Consider the following 12,969-nt stretch of genomic DNA (forward strand, 5'->3'; position numbering starts at 1 on the left):
CGCAGGGGTGGATTGGCTTTCCTGGGTTCTGGGGTATTATGGATGTCCAGTGGTTAGATTATATATTTAAAGGCCAACCAGAAATAAGAAATACTGTGTTAATAGTTTCACAGGGTTGGGATTACGGTTGTTTTCATCTGTATATTACTACCTACTGCATTAAACTCCTAAGGTGTTGATGCAAGTGTATTATTGAAGGAGGGTAGTTGAGACTGGGACATATGTTATCTGCTAAAACGCTTAACCGGCACATGGACAGTTCGCTATTTGTGAGCCGAGAATAGACCACAAATGTTCAAAACAATCAACATGAATAAGAATGCATAAAAAAATTAAATAGTGAATATATTTACAGAAATAATGTTTGGTTGCATCAGTGTAGCCTTAAAAATCGCCATGTTAATTTGAGAAGTAGTTCAAATAGGCATTTGTTATTGTGTTATTTTAATTTCTTATAATAATCATGAATGCCCTTTGTTATTCTTCTAGTTATTTACCTATAGTTGTTAATAAATCATAAGTCTGGCACATTTAAACAAACTTCCACATTGCAAAACTTTAATTGTGTTTGAGTTGGGAATGACATAAGTAAATAATAATAATAAAAACATTCATTTAAATCCATCTAATGTTGTGTTAATGCTACAATATTGTATTAAGCTTTTTTTAAGCTCTTTTTTTTTTTTTTTTTAATGTTAAATAAAACATATTATTTGGTAACATTTTGAGCAGCTTTCTTTTAACTGTTCTTTGGACTGGTTCCAGTAGAAAGAAATAATAATGAGTACAGAAACAATGCTGCAGTGATTTGTCACCAAACATTTACCCAATTTTAGCTCCATAATCCTTTTTACAATGACTTCCAGTGGTTCATTTGAATTTCTAATTTCTGCTTCCACTTATTCCACATTTTTCAATGAATGACAAATTGTTTTAACCTGAAGAGTTGGGAGAGTTTGAATAGAGGCAAATGGAGAGAGCATTTTGAATCATGCAGAGTAATGGCTCTGGCAGTTTAGCATTCAAGAGAGTCTGTGCTTTGTGTTGAATTGGAAAGGTGGATTTTAGGAACTGGGCGGCCCAGGAGAATGTAACAGTATAGCTACACAGCTGCTGCAGTCAGCACAGGTTCTGCGTTGGCTCCAGCTGTACGCCACAAAACGAGAGCCTCAGTTTAGGGGACAAGAAAAAACTGACTCCTATGATGGAAGTAAAGGGACCCTTTTCACCCAACAGTAATGTTTTAAGTGTGTAAAATTTCAATCCCACAGTTGTACTCTAAAAAAAAAAAGCATATATATGTGCTGAGAGATTGGTTTTTGAATTTACAGAGAAAACATTTTGATTGTAAGAGAGCTCAGATTTTCTTTTTAATAAATCAGTTTGTATCATATTTCTGGCAGGTCGCTTATTCTGCGAATCAACTCATAACAGGTTCCGAGAGATTCTGTTTTCAACTAAACAACAGTCAGAATAGTGTAAAAAGACCCTCTCGAAAATCTGTTACTTCTGCATTTGTAACCGCAAAGACCTGAGAAAAAGCAAAACAGATTTTCACAAGCTGGAACGGCTTGAAATATTCAGTATTTTGTGTATTATTAAATGCATATCCCAAGCTGAGATGTACTTTGAAACTGCTTAGGTAGTTTTGCAGATTCCTCCATGCTGGAAACAAATTCTGATCTGATATTTTATAGAGAAACCGAGAGAATATATATTAGACACTTTTAAATATTAAAACTGTGTGTAAGCTCTTTGGCATTCTTCATAGTTACCCACAACAAAGACTTGGAAATCAAGACTATAAAGTTTTGCGCCTTGTGGAAACTGTCTGTTTATCCCAAGGCCAAAGACACATGACACAAGAGAGTTTTTTATTGGACGCAGCAGGTGAGCGGCTGAGGGCCAGCCCACCCACTCTGAAAGAGACACCCCTTGTTTGGAGGAAGCGGGGAGCCGTGTAACCCAAGAGCAGTGGGGTATGCAGGGGTTTTTCAGGGTTATGCATGCCAAGCGCAGGGTCTCAATCTGGCAAATTCTACTTGAGTTGGGAGCTGGCATTAGGATCAAAGCAACCCCCTTGGACCTTGATACTAAATGTTGTCGATACCATTTCAGGAAAAAGAAAATGCTGATATCTCAATTACAAAAACAAGTTAGGGTGATTTCATGCTAGAACAGAATGTAAGAATAAATAAAAATACAATGAAAGGAGTTCAGGGGTGCTGCCATACAATAAAAATTTTGCCCACTGGTAAACTGTAATGTAGTATGCTTGCATGCTAGCAGCGCTACATGAAATATGCATTCCCCTTTTATAATGCCATGTACAAGAAAAGCATTCCCGTCTCTTCATGTGTGTTTGACACGCCAGATTTGGGCATAGACATTGTTGTTTATTTCATGATGAGAGTTGAATGCATACATACTTCATGTAGTGTTACATTATAATACATATTAAAATCTGCACTCTTCTATATTTAGTTATTTGTTATTAAAATTAAATTACATCCTTATTCAGACAAATGCTGTATGCTAGTTCCTATATCTACTTGTGCCTCCTATGCCTACTTAAAATATACAAAACCGTTCAAATATTGGGGTCAGTAAGATTTTTTTTTAAATAAATAAATTAAACTATTTTATCCAGCAAGGATGCGTTAAATTGAAGATATTTATAACGTTACAAATGATTCTATTTTAAATATATGCTTTCTATTCATCAAAGAATCCTGAAAAAAATTATCACAGTTTTCACAAAAATATTAATATTGATAATAATAAGCACCAAATAAGCGTATTAGAACAATTTCTAAAGGATTACGTGAGTGACACTGAAGACTGACATAATGTCTGCTGAAAAATCAGCTTTGGCATCACAGGAATAAATTATTTTTTAAATATATTAAAACAGTTCTTAAATTGTTTTTTAAAAATCACAATATTACTGTTTTAGTGCATTTTTTTATCAAATAAATGCAGCATTGTTGAGCATAAGAATTTCTATTTTGATCTTGATTATCATTGAAAAACGCTAATGTTCTTCTATACTCCTCTTGCCATGTTTTTTTTTTTAGTGGACCACAAGAGGGCTGAGATTCCCGCCTCAGGAAGGCTCCTAATGTAAAGCCCCTATCTGCACTGGCAGATGTGCTGAGATAGAGAGACAGATACAGAGGAGGGCATGATGCCATCACACATGTTGACGCCACACGGTCCAGAGATGTCAAAACTATCAGGCTTCCATATCTCAAAAACTGAAATGGAAAATAAAGAAAGGATAGAAAAGAGAGGATATACATTGTCTAAACCAGTCTACAGGATAGCGACACACTCCCAAATATATTGCACAATGTTGCTAAGCCAACACATTCACTTGAATACACAGTACTGACAGGAATAAGGCTTTTTTGAACTTCCTGATTAAGATGTAAAAAGAAAAAGCAGAAAAACACACTGAATAATTTGTCCTCCTGAGCTCATATTAGAATCATTTCTTGCCTCTGAAACCTCAGGCACATGTGTCTTTCTCCTCACTCGTTTAGTTTTACACTTTGAGTTGTTTCCTGCCTCAGAGCCCTTTTCATCATTAGTTTTCTTTAAAAAATTAAAAATATTTTATGAACACCGCAGAAACAGTTCAAAGTACCTTTGTGGGAGCCTGTAGCTTAAATACACAGATGTACCAGGCATCACTTCAATCCAACCACTGTATGAACTACATCATTAATTCACAGTAAAGGAAGAGAGAGAGAAACTAATCTTTTTTCCACCACTCTTTCATTTGATCCTCAGCTACCTATGAGTTTACATCAGACTTTCTTATTTGGAATAAAAAAACATGAATAATTTTAAAAATAGGGTAAGTCATGACTATTTAGATGTACAAGAAAGAAACATCACAATGTTTTTCGAACAGAAAAAAAAAAATATTGTGAAACAGAACTGGAAAACGAAGGAATTAAGTATAAAGGTCAGTAAGATGCATATATATTTTATACCGTGGATTTAACAATTTCACATAATTGATTTAAACAGGATTATAAAAACAACTTTATTTAGAAATGAATCAAAAGTGCTCTTATCAAGAGTATTTTATTAAGCAAGAAAGTTATTGATTATTTAACTTTTCAGTGCACTGTTTGGAAACTTCTTTAAAAACTCACATGCTAAGCAAGCTAGTCCATTAAGGGGTTACACGTTTTGATTCATCCCAACAACTTGAATCTTTTGATTCCTTAAACCTAAAAACTCAGCTTTGCATAAAAACTGACACTAACTGAAAGTAATAAAACTATAGACATTGTATTTATATAACTGAATAGGAAATGTAATGATGAACACAAACACTTGTGCACAAAACAATGAACTGGTTAATTGTTTATGAACAGGTTCAGTTACATGAATGGTTCAAGTGAACAGATTCACTAAAATAAACTGTATTTCTCAGCACTACTTGAGAAAGAGTGTGCATTTTAAGAAAGTGTTTGATTATTTCCTCTGCTTGCTTGACTTGCTTGAAAATTACATCATTTATTTTTTTTAAAAGCTCAGCTGCTTAAATGCTACTGTAAATCTAGATAAATTATAGTCAAATATAAATTGAAAAGGTCACACTTTACCAAAAAGTTTCATTCGTTAACATCACTTAATACATCAGATATCATGAACTAACAATTAGCTTTTTAACAGCATTTCAGAATCTATATTCATGTTACTTTATAAACATGCTGTTGTTCATTGTTAATTATTAACGTTCATTCATAATATAGTAGGTAATGTTAATATCTAACTTGTTAAAAATGTATTAGTGTATGTAGATATTAACATTAAAGAACATTAATAAACAGTGTAAAAAATTACACTGGCCGTTAATGTAATTTAAATGACTGTAATACATTATGCTAACAAACTGAACACTACTGTAAAGTCTTAGCTGTAAAAAAAATATTCTTATCTCATGAGCAATGCCTCTACAGAAAAAGGTAATGGCTGTGTTACAGCTTTTTTGATGGAGTCTTTATTTGCACCCTCCATACGGTCCATGTGAACAGAGGCCTCATGCCCCAATGACCTGCAGCGTTTGTGGGGTGATTTAGCTTGTACCAGCACGTCTACCATGTTCGGTGAGGGAGGAATGTCTTGCTTTGACATGGTGTCGACAACTAAACTTTTTGGTTTGACAGACATATCAGAAAACCCGCTGTCCGGTATGTTTTTAACCATGTTGACGCCTGGGCTTGTGTTGTAACAGCGCGGTGGAGGCCGAATCAAATTGAAAACGTCCCAGTTCTCACACACTCTTAGAGAGACGCTGTCTGTCAATGTGTTTGTGCCGAAGTCTAGAGTCTTGGATTTAAGTGTGTGTTGATGGTAAGGGAGATCCCAGTCAGTCAAAGGAGGGCTGCTTTTGGACACAGGCATGTACGTGGGCATGATTGGGTCTGACAGCGGGAAAAAATACGGAGAGGGAGCGGACGGCACCACAGCCTGGAGGAGAAGCGCAGGCAACTCTTCCATCTCTCTTTGCCTCAGTTCTCTTTCCAGCATCACGGTCTCCAGCTCTTTATCTGCAAACGCTCTCCTCTTCCTCATACGAACACTGACTGGGGGTTGGTGGAGTCTCTTTGGCCAGTCCTCTAACACAGGCGGCTTGTAGCCTACAGCGTGATGAAGGAGTATAAAAATTGTGGATTTTTCTTGTACATAATCAAGTCATATTTAAATGTAAAAATATTCAAAGAGTCTATTAGAATAAACAGTTTCAGGAACCATAAATGAAGATACTTTGAATTCAAGTAGTCAAGTACAGACTACTTCAATCTAGAACAGATTATACCTTTGTTCAAAATGTTGGGTTAGTAAAATTTATGTTTTTTTCAAGAAATCTCTTATGCTCACTAAGGCTGCATTTATTTGTTCAAAAATACAGTAAAACAGTAACACAGTGAAGTATAACTACAATTTAAATTACCTTTAGAAATCGTTCTAATATGCTGATTTGGTCAAGAAACATTTATTATTATTATTATTATTATCAATGTTGAAAACAGATTTCTTAATATTTCTCTGGAAATGTTAATACCTTATTTAGGATTCTTTAGTGAATAGAAAGTTCAGAAAAATAGAATTTATTTGAAATATAAATCTTTTGTCGCATTATAAATGTCTTTGTTGTCACTTTTTCTGCCCACAGTTTTTCTTAAAAAAGAAAAGCAAAGCTTTGGATGTCAGCAACAAATGGAAAGCATTCAAAGTGCTTTGTCATCTCTTTCAAAAATTGACAAGCCTATGTATTTTGCAGTTCTAACTGTGCATGATTACATGGTTAGCTACATTTTTTATTTCCATCTGTCAATGGTTTTTCCTTCTGACCATGATCATATCAAAACAGACATGTGGATAATTTTTAGGTCATGACCCACATTTGAGTACAACTTTTTAAAATCACTCATCACGCACAAATCATTTTCACCTGATTTCTTAACAATTAAAAAATAATTTCTTAGACTCCATTTGGAACTCATAAAAGTATAACCGTTTTAAATATTCTAATGGAACAAAAACAAATTAAACATATTCAAATTTATGATAACAATTAAATCAGTTTGACCTTAATGTTGACACAGCGAGAAACACATCAGGGAAAATCAAACTCCAAAGCAGTCATATGAGCAATTTTTTTTGTAATTCCTCTATCCATTTGCATATTTTTAATTACCTTACATAAACATAAACAGATTTATTCCCAGCAGAGGGTTCTGTAGCATAACGGGTGAACTAATCCAGTTTCTCCCGATGTCGCCTTTCAGGGTGCAATTGTGTTAATGAGATGTGCGTTAATTAAAGCTTACCCTCTAGAATACTCTTTGCCAGGAGACTAGGTGCCCTCGTGTAGCGCTGGTAAGCTGAGTGTCTGAGAACAGAGGTGTTTTTTTGACCTTTTTTACCCTGTCAAAGAGAACGCACAACTCAGCATAAATTTATGGGATAGATAAAAGATACTTACACTACAAAAGACACCAGTGGATGTCTTGTTTGTCATAAAGAGTGTCCTTTTTCTTAACAACATCTAGTGAATGCCTAACTAGGCTACTTAAAATGCAATGAATTTATGTTGTTTGCTCTCAGAAATTTTGTGATGAAGAAGTTTATCATGGTCAGAAAAAATAGCAAAACATTAATTATGACAATTAGTATGTTTTGAAAATGGTTTTTTGAAAAAAAAATGTTTGTAGAAATATATAAATTCCAAGGGAATCAAGTGGATGTACCATTGTGTACTGTACTTTTTTTAAACACCAAGATACTGTACTTTTTTTAAACACCAAGATATTGTAGCAATATTGATGTATCTTGGTGTTTAAAAGTGTGTATATATATATATATATATATATATATATATATATATATATATATATATATAAATGCATGTAATCATTTTCCATAAAATCATATACATATGCATACATATATATATATAATTTTTTGGAATGCATGTAATCATTTTCCATAAAATGTACATATACATATATATATATACATATATATATATATATATATATATATATATATATATATATATATATATATATATATACATATATATACATATATAAAATACCATGTTATAACCATCGCATAACATTATTGTACCATGGTACTGCCACGTACTTCTTTTGATCTTAGTTAATTAGCTAACAGTCATATTGTTTTGCAGTAACATGATTTGCTCTAATATATAAACGTAATCTGATGATTTTGTGGCAGGCGGGTTGAACTGCAAAGTCTATGTTACAGCAAACTTTACATTTAAATTGCATGTATCAGCATAATTCGTACAAAAAAATAAAATTCAAATACTGTAGGTTATATAATTTGCAGTAGGCTACACATAGTTTGCAGTTCAAGTCTGCAACAATAAAGTAGTTACACACGTGCTCAAAACCGTCAACAAAACTGTGTCACTTTGTTTGCAAACAACACCTTTTTAGTTCCACGGGAGCACAGAGAAAGCTTTAAACTACCCTGCTCAGTCAACCAACCTCTGTGGCCTGCTGTCTCCGGAGGGCGACTTGCGCTGCCATCACTCTCTGTCTCTCTACGACCAGCAGACAGTTCGCGCACTGACAGTCGCGCCAGCGACACAGGCGCTTGTGGCCCTTGAGGCGCGACACGACGCCGTGATTCCTGCAGCGAGCGCACTTCGGGCTGCGGCTGAGCCTGCGAGGCGCTGGAGCTTCATCCGTCCTCATCACCTCCCGGCCGTCACTGTCTTCAGCCCATTCTGCTTTGCGGGAATGTAGGTGGGTCACATCTACCTGTGAGTCTCTATCCGCTTTAGTGGACATTTATAAGCAGTTCTCATGAACCGACGCTGCTCATCATATACAAACCTGATATGTTCCAATGCGCAAGCAAAGAAAAGCCTCAGTGGAAACTACAGGCAAGAGTTTTGAAATTATAAGCCATTCAGCTGTGCTAGTGAATCTGGCTGTTTCCTGGAAGGCGCCTCTCACCTGGCTTGCCAGTGGATATGTAGCTAGTGTCGGAATGAAGCTGTGATTGACCTCATAGTTACTGAGTTTCAGCTCACCTTACCCGCTTCTCAATATTTAACTTTCCTCGTTGTGAGTTATTGACATCGTCACGCGGTTAATGATGATGCAACGCAAACTCCTCCTATCTGGTCCTGTTACTCTGGGCTGTTACCTTTATTAACACAAGACAAAAGCTTTGTAACCTACTTACATGAATTATTTTTTTTATTCTCAGTTTTTTTTTTCTCAGTCAGTGAAGTACAATAATTTTTCCTTTAAAAAAAAAAGCCTGTCATTCGTTACAATTACAGTAACAACTTTGTGTCATCGTGCCTCTTTCATAACTTTTTCCTCATTTTTAAAGTGTCAAAAAGTTTAATTATTTTGGGATTGTTCCCTAGTGAGACTTTTTATCCCCTCTGTAGTAGCCTAACTATGTAACAAGTGCTAAAATCAGGATAATTCCACTGTGCAATTCGTAATTTAACATAATTATTTAAACACCTCAATATTAATAATTAAGAATCACTGTCCAAATACTGCTTTAATTGCCATTGTGCCCTTTTTATTATTATTTTATGCTAACAAGTGAATTTACATAGAGTTACATTTAACCAGAGCACACTAAATATTTTAACTATTAAATTATTGTTAAACTATTGTGAATGATATTGTTGCTGCATTACTGAATGTAAATATTCAGCGGTTAAAAATACGGAACCAAAATGTTAGAATATAATTCATTATTTTAAAGAACTGAATAATATTTAATAATATTGTATTGGTCATTTAATGTTGGTGTCATGGTTAATGGTAATTTCCACACAGCAAAAGCACATATTATTTACTTAATTAAATAGCATTTAGTCCCACTCTACAATTGAGTGTTTTTGTCCTCCCTCGAGCAATGCTTTTGAAAATCCACTAAAATGCACTGCAATCAAATGTAGGACACTTAACATTTACTCAGCCGAGAATATTACTGGTATAATGTGCAGCAGACTGCAATAACCTACAAATCCATTAACCAATGTTACACCAATCAAATGTTTTCTCTTCAATATTTACTCAATATACTGAAGCAATATTTTACTCTTCTCTTATACAGTCAACCAGAGTTCCCCTGTTCTCTAACACCTAGTCTATGGTTTTGAGATGATAAGGCACATTATGTGCACTCATCTCATGACTTTGTGGTTTTGCTGCTCTGAGGGGACAGTGATATTGACCTCTGTGACGCCCCCATGTGGACGATCTTTGTATTATCAGGACCTGCTGGGCATTTAATATTGTTACCTTGGGTGCCCCCCTCTGCCATACACAAGTAATCACACTCTGAATAAAATATATATTGTCTTTTGCATATTGTTAGTATTCACATTACTGAAATTAATGAAATATTTTGTAAATGGCTCAGTTGTATGCATGTGTATCTCATTTTTATTTAGGTCTTATTATGACATTCATATGGTAATTCTGATCTTCAACAAACTAGCCATTCATAATGACATACAGCAACTAAAAAAAACATCTATTATATCTTAAAAGCTATTATTAGTAATAATATTCTATCCTCTAAACCTGTCAACAATATTAAAATGTTAGTTTTTTGCTTCATTGACAGCTTAGTGCAAATTAATTGAAGATTTTATGTCATGATTAAAATCAATGTCATAATCAGATCATAATGGCAAGATGATGCCTTATTCTGTTTAAAGATGACATTAATATTTTTGTAATTGTATAATATGCATGTTACTTTGTTGCATATGCATTTTTGACTGGTGTGTGCACCAGCACCTTGGGAGTTTGAGATGTTCTTTTTAATTTTTTTTTTCTGTCTAGATATGATCTTTCTAAACTGACAGTTCAATTGTCATCTCATGAATTAAATTATTATTATTATTAAACACCTGCATCTTGTTTGGTGTTTGCTAACAAGCACTGAAAATAAAAATGTAGGCCACTAAAACAGAAAACATTCATTTTAATTTAATTAAAGTTTAAAGTTATAAACATATTAATATGTTTATTACAAAGACACAGCTTTTCACTTCACAAGACATTAATTGATGGTCTAGTATCGTGTTGATTATTGTGATGTTTTTATCAGCTGTTTGAACTCTCATTCTGACGGCACCCATTCACTGCAGAGCATCCATTGATATAATCATCAATTTCTCTAAATCTGTTCTGATGAAGAAACAAACTCATCTACATCTTGGATTTCACTGGTGAACAATTCCTTTAATATGAGAAACATTGTTTATAGAAAAACGTAGTCCAAGTCCAAACTGGGCCTATATGACTAGGAGGCCACCAGATGGGACCAGATCTTAGTTAGTCATCCCTCCAGTTGGTCAAACCCAACAGCATCAAAATAAAGAGGCCGCATACAGATCTGTCTGGCATGAGTAGATGTGAAGCCTTTTTCACATGTGCCAATGTATGTGGAGAGGCTAGAGGGGCAAATCTGGAGCCTGTGAAGAACTTGGAAACGTGTGATTGGTGGCAAGGCTCACGCGCTCTCCACGCCACCTGATGAAATGTTTAATGACCTGAAGAGAATCCTTAACCCCCGGAGTCACTCGCCACAGTCAGTTTGAGTTGACATGCACTGCTGTTGTTTGATCCAATTATTTTACTTCTTTTTTACGTTTCTTTTCTTCTCTCACTTTGTTTTTCAGCTCAACAACATCCACAGGGCTTAAGCTTAATGCTAAGATGTCATGACAGAAGAAGTTGGTGGTAAAAGGTCTTCAAGGGTTTAAAACTTTCTAGGGGTCAATGTACGGTTGTGTTTTTCCTTTACCAGAAAATGATTGAATACATGAAAAATGATTGTAATTTTAAAAAAGAAAGACTGTAAAAATGCTACAATAAAAACCTGTTAATTGGTTAATTGTTATTTCACTTTCTGGTAATGGTTAAAATCTGTAATACACCTATTGAGATGTTACATGTGATTTTACAGTTAATAATGTACAATTTTAGGATGTGAAAAGAACAAGTCATCGTGTAAATTACAGGGAAAAAAAAAACAGAAAAAAAAACAAGAATTCTCACATAATGGACTTTCATTGAAATAACTATTTCTAACAATTTTTTTTCTGATCAGTTATGTATATTATTATGTTTGTGTGTGTGTGTGTGTGTGTGTGTGTCTGTATGACCCCATGCACCTTTAGTATTTATCTTAGCTTGTGGAAAAGCTACATGTAATGAACTTTGATTCATCATATGACTTTCTTTTTACGATGTTTTGAAGGTGGTTGTATGTATATTATAATAATAATAAAAAAAAACAAATAAAGAAAAAAATAATAACAATAATAATAAAACTTTTTTTTTAAGTAAAGTTCTGGCAACAACAGCTGAAATATTTACACTAAATATAAGATGCCACAGCAATCATCATATTTTAAAACAAGACCATAAATGGTCAAAATGTTTAAAACTGTGTAGCGGTACACTTTCTGATAGTTTATAATTAGTCTTGTTTGAAAATAGGATGCTGCAGTATTGTGTGAAGAGCTTAAGTTCCTTACTTTATGCAGAAAAAAAGGAAAAAATTAAAAATAAAATGTAAGTGTCACATTTTAGTTGTCTCACTTTACCTGTAATGTCCCTATTTCCCTATACGCTGCAGCCTTTCTAAAAGAACAGGCATAAAATCACATTATTTCTGCATATAATATCAGCATATTTTGTTACTTTGCTCTTTGCCGGTTAAGTATGGTATGTGCTCACCACATGTAACCCTCACAAATGGAGGCAACTCCATGTAATTATAGCTCTTCCAGCTGAGTTTGTCATCTCACAAGATTCATTTCACCATCTCTCTGCTACCACTGTCGATGTATAAGACTTGAAAACAAAGAGGATGAGCATATCATGAAAAGTGTATGGGAATGGCTTCTTCATGTGTCAGAATGCGTATGAATTTCTGCCAGTTTCAGCACAGGTTAATGAGATCTGCTAAACATAAAAAGTGAAATGCAAGTGCAGAGGTGTCCTCGACTGCCTTCGTCAAGGATTCTTCACACAGACTCTGTCTTTGTGATCTGTTGGTCTGTCTTTTCTTGTCACACTCTCACTTCTGTCTGTGTTTGTAATGTACTTCTGCTCTCTTCTTTTTTTGTGCTCCATTTCTTTCTTGTTTTTTTTTTTTTTTTTTTTTGAAGATGACAAATTCATCTTAAATTGTACCAATTCTCTCCTGACTTTGCATTACAACAGCAACCATAAAATCACAAAACACAGACAAACACAGGTTCTCAGTAGTTCTTGAGTTCTCTAATAAAGTGCTACTGCTTTAACCATATTTCCAACAAACCACAAATAATTAAACAAAAAAAAAAGACTAAATTTAACCATATTTCCAAGAGACCAGAACTTATGAAATTGCATATAAAGATGTACTTTGTGG

At 34.3% G+C, this 12,969-nt stretch overlaps 1 protein-coding gene across 2 annotated transcripts; it reads right to left on the reverse strand.

Annotated features, from left to right (window-relative positions):
- Positions 1-4,079: 4,079 nt before the first annotated feature.
- Positions 4,080-8,635, reverse strand: dmrt2b (doublesex and mab-3 related transcription factor 2b). Of its 2 annotated transcripts, XM_019104666.2 has the most exons (4): positions 8,397-8,635; positions 8,046-8,287; positions 6,855-6,951; positions 4,080-5,660 (listed from the first exon to the last, which is right to left on the reverse strand). In XM_019104666.2, exons 2-4 carry the CDS (start codon positions 8,253-8,255, stop codon positions 4,954-4,956), a joined length of 1,014 nt encoding a protein of 337 aa, XP_018960211.1. In that variant the 5' UTR covers positions 8,256-8,287; positions 8,397-8,635; the 3' UTR covers positions 4,080-4,953. The 2 variants fall into 2 exon arrangements, with proteins under 2 accessions (XP_018960211.1, XP_018960210.1); XM_019104665.2 differs by having other exon boundaries at positions 8,046-8,635.
- Between the last annotated feature and the right edge of the window lie 4,334 nt (positions 8,636-12,969).

Source organism: Cyprinus carpio, chromosome B6 (genome assembly GCF_018340385.1).
Source record: "Cyprinus carpio isolate SPL01 chromosome B6, ASM1834038v1, whole genome shotgun sequence".
Lineage (NCBI taxonomy): Eukaryota > Metazoa > Chordata > Actinopteri > Cypriniformes > Cyprinidae > Cyprinus > Cyprinus carpio.

Excerpts from the sequence above, each read along its gene's own strand:
- dmrt2b (XM_019104665.2), bottom strand. The coding sequence starts at position 8,351 with ATGTCCACTAAAGCGGATAGAGACTCACAGGTAGATGTGACCCACCTA. Across the intron at positions 6,952-8,045 it reads GGAGACAGCAGGCCACAGAG|GGTAAAAAAGGTCAAAAAAA; the intron begins GTTGGTTGACTG and ends TCTCTTTGACAG. Across the intron at positions 5,661-6,854 it reads GGCAAAGAGTATTCTAGAGG|GCTACAAGCCGCCTGTGTTA; the intron begins GTAAGCTTTAAT and ends ATCACGCTGTAG.